This window comes from Mustela nivalis, assembly GCF_964662115.1.
Source record: "Mustela nivalis genome assembly, chromosome: 10".
NCBI lineage: Eukaryota > Metazoa > Chordata > Mammalia > Carnivora > Mustelidae > Mustela > Mustela nivalis.
Window position 1 is genome coordinate 26,282,668 of NC_139029.1, and position 22,757 is coordinate 26,305,424.

General features: G+C 36.2%; 1 protein-coding gene across 11 annotated transcripts in view; it reads left to right on the plus strand.

Moving 5' to 3' along the window:
- LOC309842556 (protein argonaute-3) overlaps window positions 1–22,757 on the plus strand; it is a 128,061-nt gene that overhangs the window by 70,735 nt on the left and 34,569 nt on the right. For all 11 annotated transcript variants that reach the window (XR_014299676.1, XR_014299677.1, XR_014299678.1 and 8 more), the window contains 4 exons: window positions 14,956–15,090; window positions 19,133–19,220; window positions 19,350–19,497; window positions 19,910–20,029. Coding sequence is in view for 8 of the 11 variants with exons in the window: in XM_082686881.1 (XP_082543007.1) it covers window positions 14,956–15,090; window positions 19,133–19,220; window positions 19,350–19,497; window positions 19,910–20,029 (491 nt within the window). In the remaining 3 variants the exon portion in view is untranslated. The remainder of the gene's footprint in view (window positions 1–14,955; window positions 15,091–19,132; window positions 19,221–19,349; window positions 19,498–19,909; window positions 20,030–22,757) is intronic.

Consider the following 22,757-nt stretch of genomic DNA (forward strand, 5'->3'; position numbering starts at 1 on the left):
AACTTATTTCTAGTAAATATTACAGTATTAGTGTTGCTTGCATCATATATTTGTCTTGAGTTTGGGTATAAGATCTCTAGGACTAAGAAATAATTTATATTATTCAAATTAGTCCTTACTCAAATTAGCAATAGATCAAAGCAGAACATTTCTTGAGGGTGTAATGAGAGTCTGATTTCAGGCAGCAGAACAGGAACTTTATCAACATATGGTCTAGCCAGGCAAAGTAAATATATCTGTGTTGGGCTTACCCAGACTATTCTCATATTACAAAAGCAGAATAATGGCAGCAGAAATCTTGGTGACAGTCTTCATCCAATCTGTTTCTTGATTCACAGTGTTTCAGCTCATTGAGTATGCCATTCATATTTGGTACACAGCTGTCCTCTTAGAATCTCATATCACTATCCCTCTGGAGAACTTTATCTTTTTCCTTTATAGATCTTCTGTTTCCTATATCCTTTTTCTCTCTGCCCCTCCTTCCTTTTTTTATTGTTAAGAAGTTTCATGAGAAAAGGACAGACAAGACCATAGGGTCATAGGGGAGGGGGAAAATTGAAGCAAGGCAAAACCAGAGGGGGAGATAAACCATAAGAGACTTTCAATCTCAGGAAACAAACTGAGGGTTACTAGAGGGGAGAAGGGTGGGAGCGATGGTGGCCCATTTAGGTATGTATCCGTTGTCTTTTTGTTTCATTTATTTTGCTTTACCTTCTAGAAATTTCCTCAGCTTCATCTTTTAACCCTTTACTCACTTTTTTCATTTCTGCTATTATGTTCTTTTCTAGCTGCTGTTTTTTATTTCCTGAATGATGATGTACTTTAGTCTTCTTGTTTCACAATGCAGTATTCTCTCTTAGTTCACTGAGAATTATTTATTTTGGACTTTTCTTTTTTCTACACATGTTTATGCTTCGCCCAGACTCCTTTTGTTTTGATCTCTGTCTTCCATGTTGGAGGCTTTCTTCAGGTATACACTGTCCTTGATTATCTACACGTTTCATTGGGAGTCTGAAACACTGACTAGATGCTCTGAATGCATCAGTGGGGCCTGTTGACTTTGAGCTTCATCATAGGGTGATTTCACTGTGCTGTTGTTAGGGGACCTGCATTTGTATCCTCGAGTCTCTGCTTGGCTGGTCAAGTTACTCAAAGATAAGGGTCTTCTGAGCTTCTGCCTCAAGGATAACAGTCTCACTGTCTACATTCTAGAAGCCAAATTGGACATTCTGGTTGGGAGAAGGTCTGCATTCAGCATTTAATGTTTATAGTCATTTTATCCCTTGTTTTTGGTACAGTCGTGTGCCCACTACTGTGCCTGTCATGCTCCCTCCAAAGAGTGTTTCCTTTATTTTTTCCAGAGAATAAACCTCCAGATTTATGCAAGGATGACAAAGGAGCAGTTGTTCAGCAATGTGGAGTTAGGGGATCCTAGGACTCCACCTGCTTCTCAAATAGCTTTCCTCTTTATTTTTTGCACCTTCCCATTCTGTCACGAGTTCAGAGGTACTTAGTGCCTCCACTTCTCATATCTTTTGAAGATTTTGTCTTTCTTTGGTTCTTATATTTCCCAACATAGCCACCTCAGGATTTCATTTTCTTGGATCTATTACGTCAGTTACAACCTGTCCACCCGCTTTTCGTCTTCTAAAATATTAATGGACTTCCTATTTTCTGTTCTCCTAAGATTATCTGTCTTTCATAAAGTTCCTCACCATGGTTGTAGCAGAGTTTGGGGATTGCGGAAGGAATGAAATGAGCTGCTTGTTGGTAATCTGTTATCTTAACCCAGAATCTGTTCTTAAAGGGCAGAGGCTTTGTCTGGGTCATCTCTAAATTTCAACCCATAAGGGAGTCCATACAGTACAGTAGGTACTTAATAAATGTTTACATGAATGATTAAGTCTTGTTTAACATCTATAAAACGGTTGATAGCAAGTTTGTGATGAAAGCCTAGCTTCTTGCCACATGGATCTTTGTATAGATTTGGTTAAGTGTCCTAACAATATTGTGGGTGTCTTTCTCTGGAGCAAGTAATCCATGATAGAGCAGTTAGAAGCTATAATGACTTTAAGGCCTAGCACTGAAAGTTACATTCTGTCATTTTCATAATATCCTGTTAGTTACACAGATAGTTATACTTAGTGTAGGAAAGACTTACACAAAGGCGTGAATCCCACAAGCCAAAACTTACTGGGGACGTATTGAAGGCTGGTTATCACACAAAGTTTCTATCTAATCAGAGGCACCTGGGTGGCTCAGTCGGTTAAGCAGCTATCTTTGGCTCAGGTCATGATCCTGGAGCCTGGGATTGAGTCCAGCATCGGGCTCCCTGCTCAGCGGAGAGTCTGCTTCTCTCTCTCCCTCTGCTGCTCCTCCTGCTTATGCTCGCTCACTCTCTGTCTCTGTCAGATAAATAAATCCTTAAAAAAAAATCCAAATTAAGTAGAAGGTAAGAAATAATAAAGATCATCAGAGCAAAAATTAGTTAAATAGAAAGTAGTACAGAAAATGCATGAAGCCCCTTAATTCTTTTGATAAAATTAATAAAATCCTAGCAAGACTAATGAAGAAAAATAGAAAAAAAAGATTATTGGCATGAGGAATGAAAGCAAGGGTATCACTAAAGATCCTTCAGAATTGAAAGGTTAATAAGGAAATGTTATGAACTTTATACTATTAATTTGATAACTTGAACAGAACTTTATAGAAATTGATTTGGAAGAGTAATCTGAATAGCTCTTTATTAACTTCATTATTCCTTGAAAATTCCAGTGACTTAACTGTTGGATTTTATCTAACATTCAAAGAAAAATAGTACCAATCTTTCACAAATTCAGAAAATAGAGGAGGAAAGACTTTCCAACTCATTTTATGAGGCTAGTGTACCTGTGATACAGACACTTGACAAAAACAATATAATCCTCTCAATAGAAAAATAATTTGACACATTTTTAACATTCTCCTGATAAAAATTTGCAGTGAACTAGCAATAAAAGGAAACTTCAACTTGATAAAAGCATGTAGAAAAACATAATGGGCATCAATATAAAAGGTAAAAATGTTTAATGCTTTTGCTCTTAAGATAAAAAACAAGGCAAGGATACTTGGTTTTCACTGCTTGATTCAACATTGTGCTAGAGGTCCAAACTAATGCAGTAAGGCTAGAAGAATAAAGACATAATATTGTAAAGGAAGAAATAAAACTGCCCCTGTTTGCAGGAGACATAATTCCTTATGTAAAAAATCCTAATGAATCTATCCCCAAAAAACTCTACTGGAATTAATAGATGAATTTAGCAAGGACACAGGATACTAATAGCATGTACAAAAATCAGGGTAAGCAGTATAATAAAAAATAATACCAGCATTCACCACTTAGAAAAATAAAAATGCCATTTATAATAATACCAAAAAATGTAACATTTAGGAATAGATCTAAAGAAAGATGTGTAAGGCTTCTATACTGAAAGCTACAGAGCTTTCCTGAGAAAGACAAGGAAGATATAAATAAAGATAACCATGTTCTTAGACCAGAACACTCAAATTGTTAAGATATCCATTCTTCCAAGGCACCTGGGTGGCTCAGTGGGTTAAGCCTCTGCCTTCGGCTCAGGTCATGATCTCAGGGTTCTGGGATCGAGCCCCGTGTCGGGCTCTGCTCAGTGGGGAGCCTGCTTCCCCATCTCTCTCTGCCTGCCTCTCTGCCTACTTGTGATCTCCTCTCTCTGTCAAATAAATAAATAAATAAAATCTTTAAAAAAAAAATGTCCATTCTTCCATGAGGATCCTGGGTGGGTCAGTCAGTTGAGCGTCCAACTCTTGGTTTCCACTGGGGTCATGGTCTCTGGGTCCTGGGATCAAGCCCTGCCTGGGACTTTGCACTCCACTGGGAGTCTGCTTGGGAATTTCTCTCCCCCTCCCCCTTTCCCTGCTCACACACTAGTGTTTTCTCTCTCTCTCTCTCTCTCTCTCTCCCTCTCCCCCCCCCCCCCGCTCTCCCTTTTTCCCTCCTTAGAACAGATGAATAAATCTTTTTTTTTAAGTTTCCATTCTCCCCAAATTGATCTGTAGACTCAACACAGCCCCTATGATAATTTCATCAGATTTCTTTTTAAATATGAGTTGATACTCTGAGTGTTCATAAGATTTATATGGAAATACAGAGAACCTAGAAGAGCCAAAAACATTTTGAAGAAGCACAAAGTGGGAAATTTTATTACTACCTGGTTTTAAAGATATGCTATAAAGCTATAGTAATCAAAACTGTGATGTTGGAGTAAAGGTAGCCATTTAAATCGGGTTACAATAATTCGATATTACTCGATATATAGTAATAACTACAGATACTTGATCTTTTTTTTCCTGAGATACTTGATCTTAGATCATCACAGGCTGAGAAGCAGTTAGAATAGATATAGAAGTAGGCCCACTCATGCGGTTGCTTGATTTTTTTTTTTTAAGATTTTATTTATTTATTTGACAGATAGAGATCACAAGTAGGCAGACAGGCAGGCAGAGAGAGAGAGGAGGAAGCAGGCTCCCTGCTGAGCAGAGAGCCCGATGCGATGCGGGGCCTGATCCCAGGACTCTGGGATCATGACCTGAGCCGAAGACAGAGGCTTTAACCGACTGAGCCACCCAGGCACCCTGGTTGATTGATATTTGACAGAGGAGACAATATAATTCATTGAAGATAGGATAGTCTTAATAAATGATACAAGAACAACTGGATATGGGTATAAAAATGTAAACATAACCCCTACTTGATACCATACTCAAGAATTAATTCTAGATTGGGACGCCTGGGTGGCTCAGTTGGTTAAGCAGCTGCCTTCGGCTCAGGTCATGATCCCAGCGTCCTGGGATCGAGTCCCACATCGGGCTCCTTGCTCGGCAGGGAGCCTGCCTCTCCCTCTGTCTCTGCCTGCCATTCTGTCTGCCTGTGCTCACTCTCTCCCTCTCTCTCTGACAAATAAATAAATAAAATCTTAAAAAAAAAAAAAGAATTAATTCTAGATATATCACAGGCCAAAACATAAAGCTAAAACTGGGAAATTTCTAAGAAAATAGGAAAAATATTCATGTCCTTGGAGTGAAAGAGTTCTTGATGTACTGGAAACCCCCTTTAAGTGTTCTTCAGAAGACTTAAGCAACTACTGGGAGAAAACATTTACGAAACATATATCTAAACAAAAGATTTATGTCTAGAATATGTGAAAAACTTATACCAGACAATTTTAAAAAGTGGTCAAAGGCAGACACTTCACAAAAGGTGTATGTGAATGGCAGATAAACACTTGAGAAGATGCTAAAACATCTTTGCTCATCTGAAAAATGCAAATAACCCCGACGAGCTATCACTTCACACCCAGTACATTGGCTAAATTAAGAAGACTGGCAATACTAATGTTGACAAAGATGTGGAACAACTGGAAATGGTAGGAGTGTAAATTGTACAACCACTTGGAAAAATAATTTGGCGTAGTCTTTTCAAATTAAACATGTCCTTGCCTTATGACCCACCAGTTTTATTCCTAGGCCTTTCCCCAAAACAAATGAAAAAAGTCATACAAAGATTTGTGTATGTATTTTTGCTTGTTCATAATAACTAGAAACTGGTAAAAACCCAAATATCTAAAAACAAGAATGGAGAAACAAATTGTGATCTGTGCATATAATGAAATACTACCCAGCGGGGCGCCTGGGTGGCTCAGTTGTTAAGCATCTGCCTTGATCTCAGGTCATGATCCCAGGGTCCTGTGATCAAGCCCTGCATCAGGCTCCCTGTTCAGCGGGAAGCCTGCTTCTCTCTCTCCCACTCCCCCTGCTTGTGTTCCCTCTTTCACTGTGTCTTCTATAAATAGGTAAAATCTTTAAAAAAAAAAAAAAATAGAAAAGAAGGGGCGCCTGTGTGGCTCAGTGGGTTAAAGCCTCTGCCTTCGGCTCAGATCATGATCCCGGGGTCCTGGGATTGAGCCCCACATCGGGCTTTCTGATTGGCAGGGAGTCTGCTTCCCCCTTTCCCTCTGCCTGCCTCTCTCCCTCTGCCTGCCTCTCTGCGTACTTGTGATCTCTGTCAAATAAATAAATAAATAAAATCTTAAAAAATAAAATAGAAAAGAAATACTATCCAGCAATTAGAACTAACTACTGGAGCACCTGGTTGACAAGTCAGTTAAGCATCTGACTCTTGATCTCAGGGTAGTGAGATCAAGCCCCACATTGGGCTCCACCCTGGGCATGGAAGGTACTTTTTAAAAAGAGAACTAGAGGCACCTGGGTGGCTCAGTGGGTTAAGCTTCTGCCTTTGGCTCAGGTCATGATCTCAGGGTCCTGGGAATGAGCCCCGCATTGGGCGCTCTGCTCAGCAGGGTCCCCACCTCTCTGCCTGTCTCTCTGCCTTCTTGTGATCTGTCAAATAAATAAAAATTTTTAAAAAGAGAACTACTAATTTATATGGTAGTTTGAATCTCAGCTAATTAAAATGGACAAAAGAAGCCAAAGTCAAAATGGTATACACAGTGTAATTCCATTTATGTAAAATCCTGGATCCAGTTAATCTATTATGAAAGGAATCTGATGTATCTTTACCTGAGGCAAATGTGGAAGGAACTGACTACATAGAGGCAAGAAGGTACTTTCTGGGATGATGGGAAGGATCATTCTTGATTGTGGTAATAATAGCATAAATGTATACATTGGTCAAAATCATTTGAACTTTACACATAAAGCTCATTTTATTGTATTTAAGACTGAAAATCCTTTTTAAAAAGTAAGGTATCCCTACCTAACCCACCAGAAAGGCTAAAATTTATGCCTGGCAGTAACAGCAGTTAGAATTTAGCACAAAAATGATATATACTGCTTATGAGAGGGTCAGTTGTTAAAACTACTTTGGAAGAGTTTGGCGTTATCTAGGAAAATTAAAGATACATATCCTTCATGAGTCAGCAATTTTACTTTTAGGTGGAGCCTTTTCCACTAAAGAAATTTTTATGTGTATGTGCATCAAAAAAGACCAACTATAGGAATGTTCGTAACATTCTCGTAACAAAAAGAAAGTACCAACACAGATGTCTATATGTTATAGTAGTAAATTATGTAGTTTACTTCTATCTATCTAATTCTTTAGAGTGGGGGAGAGGGAAAGAATCCCAACCCTGAGATCATGACCTGAGCTGAAATCCAGAGTTGGGCACTCAACTGAGCCACCCAGGCACCCCAATAAACTTTATTTCTTTACCACAGTATTAGAGAAGTGAAAATGAAGAAACTTTACATTATAGACGAGCTAGAGACAGTCCTTAACAACAGCCTCAAAAGATTACATGCTTTGTATTTCTAGTTACATAAAGTTTAAGAACTAGGAAAACTAAAACTATTTAGGAATCTGTATTTAAGTTGTAAATTTAAAGAAGAAGTGATTACCATAAAAGCCAAGACTTTGGTTACTTTGAAGGAGAAGGGAAGTTAGGATTGAGAAGGGGTTAGGGAAGAGGTTTCTAAGATACAGGCAATATTTAGTTGTTGATCCAGTTTTGGTTTTCTAGGTATTTACTGTATAATAATTTAAGTGACACATATATGTTTTATATACTTTACTAAATATGTGGTGTTTTACATTAAAAATAGAAAAAATCTTTATCAATATCTCCTGAGTACTATATTAATAATATTTTGCTAAGTGAGAATAGGAAATGCAAGGATGTTTAACATGGCATCCTAAGTGCTCACTAATTATACCATAAAAGGCATTGTGTAATGAGTAGTCTTAAGTTCTGTTCTCATACTTTCAGAGCCATAGGAGTAAGCCTATAAAATTGAGGCAGAGAACATCCATACCATGTAACCTCTCAGGAGGTAGGAGGTGTACATAAAAAAAAATTGTGATTATGTTTGTACCAGCCCCCATGTTCATTTCTGCTCTATTTTAGACTGTTCATTTGCCCTTGGTCTCATTTGGTAATCTAGTTATTTTAAATATGGCAGATATCTGTTACTTTCTTCTTCATATCTGTTATTTTCTGCCATGTCTTTTGAAATAGTAAAACACAAATTTAAGAATTCTAATCTCTTCTTCATGGAACACTCTCCCGTAAAACCTCTTCAGGAAGTTAGTTTACATCACGAAATGACTTTGCCTGGAATTAAGACCAGTTGATCAGTGAACAAATGACATGAGTAGACAGTTCTCTGTTGAGCTGCTGTCATGTTCTGAGTACAAGTTGTTACTTTGCATTGAATCTCTACCTTAATGTTATGAGTAGTAGGTATTCTTCCAATTTTACAGATGAACAAATAGAAATTCAGAGAAATAATTAGTGTTACACCTAGAATCAAAATCTATTTTATTTTAAAGCCTATCCTTTTTTTTTTTTTATTATTCTAACACTGCTACCCATGAAAAGAAGAAAATTAACTTTGTTAAAAAACAAACATGCAGCAAACAATAAGAAATTAAAGGATGTATTTCCAACAACAAAAATTCTATCATTTATTAATCTGCTAAAAGATACATGACAGTTAATAGAGTGTATTATAAAACCTTAATGAAATTTAAATGACCTTAATTCTGAGATCTGTGTTGATAAATCAAAAGTCTATCCCACCGGTATTCTATACATAGTCTCTTTTTATGAATTTTTTTTCCTTAGTTGTATATTATGCATATTTAGTACTGGCAGTCTAAGTAGTAGATAATACCTCCTTTTCCACCAAAGCCCTCTCAGTAATACCTGTATTTTATTTCTCAATTTTATTTATCTGAATTCTAACACCTGTCTAATCAATTTTAATTATATGCATATACTACAAATTTACCCATTCTACTAACAGATATTTTGGTGGTTTCCCTTCTTTTTACTATTAAAAACAATCGTAAATAAGCATTCTTACTCCTCTGTCCTTTTGCAAATAGGGAATCTAGAGTGTATTTCAATATAGTGGAACTGCTGGACTAAAAATTAAGCATATGTTCAAATTTATTATATGTTACTCTTTGCTCTTCTGATTGTATCACTTTATATCCCTTAAGAGCTTTCATTCTTCCATTGGCTTGTTGTCAGTTTGTGTTCTAGGTCTTCAAATTCTTTGCCTATCTTGAATGGTGTAAAATGATAGGTCAGCATTGTTATGTGTATTTCATTAACTACACATAAGATAATTCATGAAAACTTAGACATTTTGACATTTAGATTTCTCTTTTATGAAATGCCAGCTGATGTCATTTGCCACTTTTATTGTTTTATCTTGATTGTAGGAACTCATTACATATTCTCAAAACTATTTGTTAAAGGTACAACACATGTCCTCTACCAATCTATAGCCTGGGGTTTGATTGTCTTTTGTTTTTGTTTTGCTTTGTTTGTGTGTTTCTTTCTTACAGTTTTCTTTCGTTTGTTTTCTTACAGTTTTTCATAGTTAATGTATTTTAAGAAATTCTTATACTTTCAGTTGTTTGTAATTTTTGTATCTTGTTTAAGAAATTCTTCCTTAGCTCTAACATCATAAAGATATTCTATATTTTCTTCTAAATGTTTATTTTTCTTTTCATAGTTAGTTCTCTGAATAGGAATTTATATATGGTATGAGGTAGGCATTCAAGTCTGATCTGATGCTGTGAATCTGTCCTCACTGTCTCTTGACTTCAATAGGATTATAACAAATCTTGATGATTTGTAGGTAGGACAGACCTTAGTCTTAAAAATTGTCTTGATTGGGACGCCTGGGTGGCTCAGTTGGTTAAGCAGCTGCCTTCGGCTCAGGTCATGATCCCAGTGTCTTGGGATCAAGTCCCACATCGGGCTCCTTGCTCGGCAGGGAGCCTGCTTCTCCCTCTACCTCTGCCTGCCATTCTGTCTGCCTGTGCTCGCTCTCTCTCCCTCTCTCTGACAAATAAATAAAATCTAAAAAAAAAAAAAATTGTCTTGATTATTCTTGTTTTGCTGCTTTTTCATGTTAATTTTAGGATTTTCTCCTTAATTTCCAGAGGTTAAGGGGGTTTATATCCTGTCAGTATTTTGATTGAAATTGCTTTCAATTTGCAGATTAACTTGGGAATAATTTACATGAATAGGGTATATTGCTCCATTTTTAAAATCTTCTGTAATATCTTCCGTTAGTAAAGATACCTATTACTTCTTCCCCAAAAAGATACCTATTACTTCTCTAGGTCTTATACGTATTTTATTTGAATTTCATCCCAAGTCCTACTGTTTTTTTGTTTTAATTTTAACTTGTATTTTTTTGAATTACATTTTAAGCTGATTGCCAATATATACAAGAATGTAACTTATTTTCATATAATGATCTTTTTTTAAAAAATATATTTTATTTATTTATTTGACAAACAGAAATCACAAGCAGGCAGAGGGGCAGGCAGAGAGAGAGAGAGGAGGAAGCAGGCTCCTTGCCTAGCAGAGAGCCCGACACGGGGTTTGATCCCAGACCCTGACTGAGATCATGACCTGAGCCGAAGGCAGAGGCTTTAATCCACTGAGCTACCCAGGCACCCCTCATATAGTGATCTTAAGTCTAGCAACCTTGCTGACCTCTCATTAATTCTCTGATTTGTCTTTAGATTTTATTGGGTTTTCTGTGTAGATAGTCATATTGTCAAGAATAATTTTTCCCTTCCTAGTCTTTTTACCTTTTATTTCCTAACTTGCATTACTGCACTAGCTAGAACTCCCTAATAAATGAAGTTGAATTTACCATAGTTTTGTTTTGTTTTTAAGATTTTATTTGTCAGAGATAGAGCACGCACAAGCAGGGGGAGTGGCAGGCAGAGGGAGGGGTAGGCTCCCTGCTCAGCAGGGAGCCAGATGCAAGGCTCAATCCCAGGACCCCGATCATACCTGAGCTGAAGGCAGAGGCTTTAACCCACTGAGCCAACCAGGCACCCCTTATAGATTTTTGATAGATAACTTTTCTCTTTTCCAGTCCTGATACAGTGTATTAGGTATGGCATTGAATTTTATTTAATGCTTTTTTAGTACCATCATTTATAGAAATGGTTGTATGCTTACTTCCTTTAATACATTAATGGGGTTTGTTTTGTTAATAGATTTTTTAAACTGTTAAACATAAACATTTCTTTTCAATTAAACTAGCTTATTTTTGAGAGGGCAAGAAGGAATAGTGCATAAATGTATAGGTTTATAAAATGTTAAGGATTCAGCAGAAAGAAGCTGATCTTTTTTTTTTTTTTTTAAGATTTTATTTATTTATTTGACAGACAGAGATCACAAATAGGCAGAGAGGCAGGTAGAAAGAGAGAGAGGAGGAAGCAGGCTTCCCGCTGAGCAGAGAGCCCGATGTGGGACTTGATCCCAGGACCCTGAGATCATGACCTGAGCCGAAGGCAGTGGCTCAACCCACTGAGCCACCCAGGCGCCCCAAGAAGCTGATCTTTGCTCATTGAAATTCACTCCTAATTCAGCTGTACTCACTGATTTCAACCCATCTTTTAGAACTTTTTTTCTTAACTAACTTTAATTTTCATCTGAAATGCCCACATTTCTATAGAGAAGATAATAAATAGTAAAATGATAAGCACAGTGGTATAAACAGTAGGGGAAAATAATTGAAGAATGTTAAAAAAGATAATGTTTGTTTAGTTGCAGTTCAGTGATGTAAGACACGTTAGTTGTGAACACTAGTATTATAGCAGTTTAGTGAAGAAAACTTACCTGAAGGATTAAAGGAAAGGGAAATAAGCATGTTACTTACCATATTTTTATTTTCCTTTACCTATATACTTCTTTTTTTTAAGATTATATTTATTTATTTGACAGAGAGAGGCAGTGAGAGAGAGAACACAGCAGGGGGAGTGGGAGAAAGAGAAAGCAGGCGTCCTGCTAAGCAGGGAGCCCAGTGTGAGGCTCGATCCCAGGACCTTGGGATCATGATCTGAGCCGAAGGCAGATGCTTAACAACTGGGCCACCCAGGCACCCCTACCTATTTACTTCTTAAAAAATTAACCCAGAAGCAGTATGTGCTTATTTGATAGGTATCCTGTCAGCTTTTTTTTAATACATGAATATATTCTCACATTTTTAATAGAATAATATAATGTATACATTTTTCTAAAAGATGTATTTATTTGAAAGAGAGAGAGTGAACCTGCAGTGGGGAGAGATAGAGGGAGAAAGAAGCTCAAGCAGACTCCTCTGCTGAGCATGGAACCAATGTGGGGCTTGATCTCACATCACTGGGGTCACAACCTGAGCCAAAAGCCAGAGTTGGATACTTAACTGACTGTGCCTCCCAGGTGCCCCTAATGTATACATTTTTGAAACCACTATGGATTTGAATATGATATCTAGAATGCAAATACAGTCTATGGCTCCTGGCTGGGTCAGTTGGAAGAGCATGTAGCTTTTGATCCCAGGATGTTGAGTTAGAGCCCCACTTTGGGTGTAGAGATAACTTGAATAAAACTTAAAAAATAAAAAATAGAATGCTAATATAATCTTATCAGTCTCTTTTTTTTTTTTATTAGTTAGAAATTTCTAAAGTTTATCTGGATAGAAGTTTAGCAATGAGTACTGTTTTCTCTTAAATCTTACCTATAGAAGTACTCAAGGATGTGTACATATACAGACACACACACAGGCAAATAAAATATATATAAGGGCATCCATTGGAAAACTTTTGCAATCTTAAGAACCAATTTAATGATCCATCATTAGGGACATGAAATACATTCATGTCATGAGTTATCCTTTAAGTGTGAAAAAAAATGATGTGGTTTCATACCATAAATTTATCTGCAAGATCTATAATGAGAAAAAAATAATAAAAGCCCAGAATAGTGTTCCTAGTATTTTACCATTTGTGTTCTTTTTTATTAAGAGGAAAAGGGAGTATATATTCACTTAATTATCATGCACCAATACTGTGGAATAATATGAGGCCATTAAAAAAACGTACTGACATGGAAAGATCTCTAAGATATACTGTATATTTAAAAAATAATAAAACGAGTCATGGAACATTTATTATCTGATTTCATGTCAAAAGAAAGTTGCATGGGGGCCTCTGGGTGGCTCAGTCACAGAGCATGCAACTCTTGATCTCAGGGTCATGAGTTCAAGCCTCAGGTTGGGTAGAGCGCTTAATTTAAAAAGAAAAAAAATTCATGTACATTGTTATCTTTGCCTATCAAAAAAACCAGGATATGTACATAACTACTAATAATGGTTCTTTTTTTATTATTTTTAATATTTTTAATTTATTTATTTGACACAGAGAGATCACAAGTAGGCAGAGAGGCAGGCAGAGAGAGAGGGGAAAGCAGGCTCCCTGCAGAGCAGAGAGCCCGATGTGGGCCTTGATCCCAGGACCCTGGGATCATGACCTGAGCTAAAGGCTGATGCCTAACCGACTGAGCCACCCAGGCACCCCCTAATAATGGTTATTTCTTTTTTCTTTTTTTTTTTTAAGATTTCGTTTATTTATTTGACAGATTGAGATCACAGGTAGGCAGAGAGGCAGGCAGAGAGAGAGGAAGGGAAGCAGACTCCCTGCTGAGGAGAGAGCCTGATGCGGGGCTCCATCCAAAGACTCTGATATCATGACCTGGGCCAAAGGCAGAGGTTTTAACCTACTGAGCCACTCAGGGGCCCCAATAATGGTTATTTCTTAAAGATACGTGGAGAGGGGGAAGTTGAGTTGGGAGGAAATCTTTATTCTGTATATCTGCATTTTTTATGAGGAGACATCATTCATATAGTCTGGAGTAAAGGAAAAAGTACTATATGCTCACTATAATAATGAAGATACAAAATTAAAAAGAAAATAACATGCATAATAGCTTTACCTCCCACATTTATCCTGAGGTAACTACTGTTAAAGCCTTGATAAACATCCTCCCAGAGGTGAGGGACATTTTATGGAGGACATTTAATCCTTAAACCAAGGAGAGGGAAAGAAAGAGCACCACATTAAATGTTTATACTTAGCAGCAAAAGACCTTTTTTTTTTTTTTTTTTTTAAGCAGAAAAATAATGTGATAGTGTGTAGCTTCTTGTCTGTTTTGGTTTTGATTTTCACTGTATCCCCAATACCTTTATGGCACATAATGGCCCCCAGTTAAGTATGTGTTTAAGAAATGAGCGATGGGGATGCCTGGGTGGCACCATTGGTTGAGCAGCTGCCTTTGGCTCAGGTCATGATCCCAGTGTCCTGGGATCGAGTCCCACATCAGGCTTCTTGCTTAGTGGGGAGCCTGCTCCTCCCTCTGCCTCTGCCTGTGGACTCTATCTGCCTGAGCTCACTCTCTCGCTCTCTTTCTCTAACAAATAAATAAAATCTTTAAAAAAAAGAAAGAAAGAAAGAAAGAAATGAATGATGGTGTTCTACTAACCATTGGTGAAGCTCTTCCAGTTCTGAAGCCCAAGATTAATAAATTGTGGTGGTTGACTATTAGAGAACCAGACAGCTAGATGACATTGGGCAGATACTCTTTATTTATTACTTCCTGTAGTTCAGATTAGGACCAACAACATGTAATACCACTGTCTTCTCACATCTGTACAAGACAGGGAAAGCTTTCACTAGAATAGATTAAGCCAGGGTGGCATAGAAAGCTTTAAGAAGCAATATCTAACTTTTTCATCTTAAGGGCTCTGGCGTTTGTCCCCTTACAAGGCCTTATCTCATACCCAGCACACTTCTCTGGGTATATGTAGCAGAGAATGGTATTATTCACTTACCCATGAAGAAAGCTAGATTATAAAAACTGTAGGACTTGGCTTTTCTTGTGTCTTCCAGTCAGCCAGCCATTAAATTGAAACTGCTCAATTCAGTAGTGCTTCTTTATATATATAAGTATGCATAAAGAATAATTATAATTCTATAATTAGTTAATTATCATGGAAACTGAATGCAATTTTCTGAATTTTCTTATGGAAACATTAACTCATACTATTTTTTGTTTTTCTTTTTAGTTTCTGCCACTGCCTTCTACAAAGCACAACCTGTAATTCAGTTCATGTGTGAAGTTCTTGACATTCATAATATTGATGAGCAGCCAAGACCTCTGACTGATTCTCATCGGGTAAAATTCACCAAAGAGATAAAAGGTGAAATAATTAGCATTTGGAACAACTTAACAATAAAATGCATGAATGTAACAAACTTTTATTGAAAAAAAATTTTTTAAAGTCTATCCATGTAACATCATCTGTGAAAATATAGATTATAAAATGTTACATTAAATTCATTGCCATTACATCTTAGTGTTTGAATGAAAGAAGTGCCAAGTAATGAAGTTAATATTGATACCAGCTAATTTTTCATTAATACTTTCTGTTAGTAGCCAAAGGTATAAGAAGAATATCTCATGGGAAAATGTTTCTATAATACTGTTAAAAGTTACTCCAAAAACATTGTTTTATCAGAGCTGGGGTCATTGTTTTAACATATTCTAAAATAGTGACTTCCTTATTTTTCTGAAACGATTGAATATTTTATTCCTTTGAAACTTTATGGATACAGGGCTAGCCTGTTTCATGTGTTATTTTGGAGTTGGAACTTCGTTGTTTTGTGTACATTATATAGTTGTTCATTGACGTTGCCTATATTAAATAGTAGCTAAGATCTGTACAGTGGTGTTGCATCCTATGTATATTTTACTAACATAAATTCATCTCTACATAGTCTTCTAGAGAGAAAAAGAAAAATACTTTGTGTTCTAAAATTTGTATTGTGTTTATTTCATCTTTATATAAATGTACATTTCTATATACACTTAAATACACATTTACCATTTCATATGTAAACCCATAAATACTGTATCAGTAATTTAAGGAATTTTTCAAGAGTAATTTTGATTGTATAAAATTCTTGTCTTGTTCAAAGTTAGAACCTGTTGCTCAAGTAAGATGTGACTCCACTGTATTTAGTTCTTTATTTAGGCATGAAGAAGAATTAGATATTCTCTAATTAGAATTAATAGTATAAATTCTGTTTATAAAAATGTCAAATCTTAAATAGAAATAGTTATTTTTTTATTTAAGATTTTAACTGTTGCAAATAATTTTCAGCTTCTGGTTTGAATGAAACATTGAAGTTTGTTCACTGAACATCTTTCAGTTCCCCGAATGAGTTAGAATAGCTCAATGCATCCTGCTTGCTCCAATAATCATTCATTCAATACCTAGGAGAGAGATAGTCATTGTTAATGAAACATTTAAAAGGAAAATCCTTCCTGCTTTGAAAATGAGCATCCATTTATCTAAAGTTACTTAAATGCCAAAATAATAAAGTGTTATATATAGTGTATTGCAACCATACCATTGTCCTTTCATAATCTGTATTAACTGCACAGTTAGCATTGTCAAGAGGTTAGTGCATTACCCACCATTAATGTGTGATCATCAAAATGCCATGGTTTCCAGTGGAGTTGCTGCTTAGTTACCACCTCTGATATCATGAAGTCACTTACATTATTTTGCGGTAACTATGCAATCAACTCATATCACCACTCTATCACAGAAAATACAAGATGTACAGAACAAGGATGCAACTGCTGCCCGAAGAGCATGGACTCGATCTTAACTTCAACTGCTCAGGGGCCCAAAGAAATGACTGAAAAAATGACTAGAAAGCATTATAAAGTTGATGTTATAGTGAAGGTAAAGCCAAGTTTATAGGTTAAATATTTGATTTATTAAAGCCAAAATTTTTTTGGTTGGATGGAGGGTTTTGGGAGGGACTGGGCAGAGAATTATCTAGTCCATTTTTTTAAATTTTTGCTAACCCCTGGATTGGGTCAAATCCTTAGGCACCTAAGACCCTAGATTTGGGGTAGAAAATTCTGAGTTGGATCTAACTGGCCAACTGATTATTTTTTTTCCCTCCATTCAAAGTCCAAAAGACTTTGTTGACTTTTTGGGGGGGTTTTGTTGTTGTTTTTTAAAATACATACATACATCATATAACCCTACCATGGAAATTCAAGAGAATCAGAGTTATGTATTCTGTGCTATATATTTGGGCTTAATTTTTAGCCAGCATAAAGAATTTGATGATAACTGTTAAATAGTGATACAAAGTGTGCTATAATGAATAGATTTCCTTAGCATTTATTTGGTTCTAGTTGAACTTTTATCTAAATATTTAACAGTAACTTCAGGGTGTTCCTTTGTACAATTATTCATCATGGTTAAACAAATATTGGGACAAGTGTATGGCAGAAGTACCATATGTTTATAAAAGAACCAATTTATTTTTGGTAAAACCTTTCTTAGTAGGCTATTCGAATCTTAAAATAACTTCTGTAATTCAGGGGAAAACTAGTAGAAAATAGCTAAGTGGTGTAGATAACAGAAAAAAATTTCTAAAACATAGTATTTCAGAACATAATATTTTTTACATGCTGCTTCATGTTGTTACTTCATATTGCTTCCTTCACATTTCCTTCTTACGAGACCTTCTTTAGATAATATTTTCTAGTCTTCTTTATAATATAAAGGCATAGTATATGCTCTAATCTGAAATTTTAGTTTTATAAAGGTAATTACCAATAAAAACTACTTACCACTGATTGAGTTAGGAGTACTTCTCAAGAAAAATCCATACCAATTTGGTACAATGACACTATGTCCATTTAACATCTTAATTTGTGCTGATACATTAGAAGAAAATATTACTATGAGTGAACTTTGTGTCTGGTACTGCAGTTAATAATTAGATAGGAAAATAAATAACACTGTTGCAGGATTTCTCAGCCTGGCCAGTATTGATATTTTGGGCTGGATAATTCTTTGTTGTGGTCTGGAGTGGAGGTCATCCTGTCCCATGCATTGTAGGATATTTAGCATCCCTGGATCCAAAAATCCCTAAATCTAGCATCCATTAAATGCCAGTAACACACCCCATTCCTAATAATTAAAACTATCTTCAGACATTACCAGAGGTTCCCTGGAGGGCAAAATTGCATGTGGTTGAGAACCACTGCACAATAGGAATCACAAATGTAACAGGGAAATAATACAAAAGTAATACCATAAATACTATCAGGAAACTAAAAGTTGTCTTTCATCTACCCCTTTCTAGATTTTCTGCCTTAGGAGTCTAGGCTATAGTAATAGAGTTGCTATAAGTGGTGGCCACAGTTTGTTAACTCTTCTGTAGGTAGCTCCAAGATGGCACTCTCAAATACGATAGCACCAGCCGCATGTAGCTATTTAAGTTAATTAAATTAAAATAAATGTTCACTTTCTTAGTTACACTACCCACATTTAATGTGCCAGACGTAGAACATCCCATCATCTCAGAAAGTTCTATTGGACAGCACTGCTTAAGAAAATTAATCCCAGAGAATTTCACCAGTGGCTTAAAAAACCATTGCTTCACTTTCTAAAGAAGGCCTGGGATCTTCAAACTGTGGTCCATAGATGAACTGCAAGGATCCAGGAACATCTAAAATCATAAGCTAAATTATGTGTTTATGCAATTTTCTGAGAGTTTATTGCTTTCATCAGATTCTCAAAGGGGTCAGTGATAAGAAGATAGGGTGCTCTAAATTATTTTGGTTGCATTTAATTTCTGATAAGTCAATATCAGCTGTGTCACTCTCGTACACTTCAGATAAATTGTTACTCTCCTTCTGTTAAAGGGGCCTGGAATTTTTTTTCTTCCTACTTTAAAAATCTTTGAAGGACTTCCTTCTTGAGATCCATGAAGTTCTGATCTTCAGTCACTATGTGATGACTGGCATACTTTGAAAATTATAGAGTATGTTGAGAATTATTACAACTCCTCTTTTATTCCTCCTTTCTTCTCCCAGCATAAGTACCTAAATTTATTATAAACAGGGTTGGTTTGTTTGTTTTTTTTTTCTAATTAATGGGGAACTTTGCCCCTTGTTCTTTAGGCTTTGCAAATTTTATGCTTCTGTTTTTTAATGTGTAGAGCTTGATAAGACAGGGAAAAATGTTTGGAGTTAGATCTATCAATATTGTAATCTTTACTAGCAATGTTATTTATAAAATCCTTTATTAATATCATATTGCCTATATCACAGATTTTCTGTTTAGAATTTGAGTTTGTATAGTAGTGAATAGGCTTTAGAAATACTCAACATGTATACTCAACCTCATTTTTTCTTGTTGGGAACAGGTCTGAAGGTTGAAGTGACTCATTGTGGAACAATGAGACGGAAATACCGTGTTTGTAATGTAACAAGAAGGCCTGCCAGTCATCAAACGTAAGAAAAGCTGGTGTTTGTCAGAGCAGAGATTGATGTGAGGCAGCTTGGTCTAGTTAGTGGTTTGGGAGTTTTGCTCACCATAATAAGATGAGAGTTGTTAATGTGTACTTTTTTTTTTTTTTCCAGCTTTCCTTTACAGTTAGAAAACGGTCAAACTGTGGAGAGAACAGTAGCACAGTATTTCAGAGAAAAGTATACTCTTCAGCTGAAGTACCCACACCTTCCTTGTCTGCAAGTGGGGCAGGAACAGAAACATACCTACCTGCCACTAGAAGTAATGTGTTTAGGCTGTTTTTTAATATCACCTTGTTCATTTTTTCTTTGGGGGTTTTTTATGGCATATAACTTCATGCTCTCACATTTATTTTGGAGATTGAACTGTTTCTAAATTTTACTTTATTTTAAAATTTTAATAATGAAATAATATGGAAAATTTCATCCATAATCCTACCACTCTACAGTAACTACTGTTAACATTTTGGTACACTTCTTTTCAGCCTTTTTATCCAGTGTACATTTTATCTTGTTAATAATCATACTGTAAAACAGTATTGTTTACTATTTTATTTAACATAATATTAAAAAGAAGTTTAGTGATAGATTTTAAAATTTTAATTTTGCATGTAATTGGCAGTGAGAGTTAAAAAGATAAATACATCCAGTACAAAACTTTTTTCTGTTTGTAGGTCTGTAATATTGTGGCAGGGCAACGATGTATCAAGAAGTTAACAGACAATCAGACTTCCACAATGATCAAGGCAACAGCAAGATCTGCGCCAGATAGACAAGAGGAAATTAGCAGATTGGTTAGTACTCGACTCTAGAAATGAGAATTAAAAATATTTTAGGGTGGGGGTTCCTGCGTTGCTCAGTGTTAAGCATCTGCCTCCGGCTCAGGTCATGATCCTAGGGTCCTGGGGTGGAGCCCAGAGTCAGGCTCCCTGCTCAGCAAGTAGTTGGCTTCTCCTCTCTCTGCTTCTTCCCCCATTTGTTCTCTGTCTCTCTCTCTCTCTCTCTCTCTCAAACAAATAAATAAATAAAGTTGGGGTGAGGTACAACTAAAGAGCCATCTCCTTATCAGCTCGTAACCATTTCACAGACTGTCAGATTTAAAAGGGATCATGGAAGTCGAAGTCATCTAGTGGTGTTCTAGGAGTAACCCTTAAAGTGTTCTATGAGAGCCATTAGATCCTTGTAATTTAACCTAGAGCTCTTTAATTAAATCTAGAGCAGCTGCTCTCAGAACCAATGTTTCAATTTAGTGAACTGAACTTCATTACCTCCCACCTAAAAGAGAAAGGGCGAAGGAAAAAAAGCCAGTGTATTATGTCTAGCAATGGTGAGTCTTAACCCTCAGTACGATTGTTTAGCCACCTTCATCAGACTGGTAACTGTATAGGATGAATAAAGAAATATGAGACTGCTCCAGTCATTTTGAATACCCTTTGTATTATGCAAGTGAAGAGAAAAAAGTCTAGAAATAGGAATATTACTTTGGGTAATAGTGAAGATTGTTATAAAAGGATTATAAAACTGGCCCTTTTGGGCGCCTGGGTGGCTCAGTGGGTTAAGCCGCCGCCTTCAGCTCAGGTCATGATCTCAGGGTCCTGGGATCGAGTCCCGCATCGGGCTTTCTGCTCAGCAGGGAGCCTGCTTCCCTCTCTCTCTCTGCCTGCCTCTCCATCTACTTGTGATTTCTCTCTGTCAAATAAATAAAATCTTTAAAAAAAAAAAAGAAAAAAAAGTGGCCCTTGCATTTTGTAAGCCAATGACAGGGAAAAAGAGACTTTTTTCCAAAATGGTTTTATAAAGAGTAAAAATTATTATATGATACTTAATTAGGAGAATGTAGGTTGGTTTTCATGATGGATTTTTTTTCTGATCTATTATGATGGGATTTTAAGACATTTAAGAGGCTAAACCTCTCACTATCTCTAAAATTTCAGTAATTAGTTCTAACTCAGTTTATTCTAACTTTTCTTCCAAAGAGGTAATATTGTACCATGGCTAAAAGCATAGGCTTTGGAATCTTAACAGCTCTGGGTCCAAAGTCTATCTTCTTCATTTACTTACTGTTACTGTTACATTATTGCAATTACAGCATCCAGAAGACTAGTGCAGTGATTGAGTAGGAACTCTAGAATCAGAACATACACGGTTTCAGATTCTGTGTCACTTGCTTAGCTAGATGGTTTTTAGGCCAGTCATTTAACTTTATTAAATTTTAGACTTATCCTCTGTAGAGATAACAGACCTCCTTTTATAGTTACAAGGTTGTTGTGGAGAAATTAATTATAAAACTTAACACCAAGCACATCATACAACAAGTTTTTATTTATAGTAGTTGTTACTCTTTGTAACCTTACTATGAAGATATACTAAAACACACCAGAAATGAATGGCATTTAAAGAAACATTAGTGCCTAACCTTAAACAACCACTTCTGCTTATTGTGGGAAGATTCTTTTTAAATATTTAGATTACATAGGGTTTTTTTAATGGTTTGTTCCTCAAACACTTGAACACCACCTTCATTTAGTAACCTCATTTGACTTTTACTCTGAAACTGAGTAAATATGTTTTGAAAAACACAGTTACTATAGCATGGTATAAACATGAATTATGGGCGCCTGGGTGGCTCAGTGGGTTAAGCCGCTGCGTTCGGCTCGGGTCGTGATCTCGGGGTCCTGGGATCGAGTCCCGCGTCGGGCTCTCTGCTCAGCAGGGAGCCTGCTTCCCTCTCTCTCTCTCTCTCTGCCTGCCTCTCCATCTACTTGTGATTTCTCTCTGTCAAATAAATAAATTAAAAAAAAATTTAAAAAAAAAAAAAACATGAATTATATTCTGAGGTCCAAGTCTATACTGAATTAATTTTTTTTTTTTTTAAAGATTTTACTTATTTGTCAGAGAGCGTGAAAGAGACCACAAGCAGAGGGGAGAGGCAGGCAGAGGGAGAAGCAGGCTCCCCGCAGAGCAAGGAGTCTGAGGTGTGGGACTTGATCCTAGGACACTGGGATCATGACCAGAACTGAAGGCAGACGCTTGAGCGAGTCAGCTCTCCAGGCATCCCAAAATTCTTTATCAACCAGTATTGCACTGTATGTTAACTAACAAAATTTAAATTTAAAAAAATCTTTTTTATCTTTGTAACTGTGGATATATCATGTAAAAATTATCATCTGTATCATATTGGCTTTCTTAACTGTCTCAAGTGTATTGCATTGAATAATTTTATAATATGGTACTTTTTATCTGAAAATATTCAAGTAATTTTATATAAGTTGTAAATCAAGTAATTAGGTAAAAAAAGCCTTTAAGATCATCAATATCTGCTATCAAACTTTATGTAAAATAAATTTTAATAACATATGTCTGGATCTTCTAATTAGAAGTCCTTAACATTTTTTAGGTCAGGAATTTCTTGCTCTTTTGATCTCTAGGCCACCCTCTCCAAAGCGCATTAGATTTAATCATGTAGAATTGGCATCTTCATAGATTGCAAATAATTGAAATTTCTTATTTTTCAGCCTAATA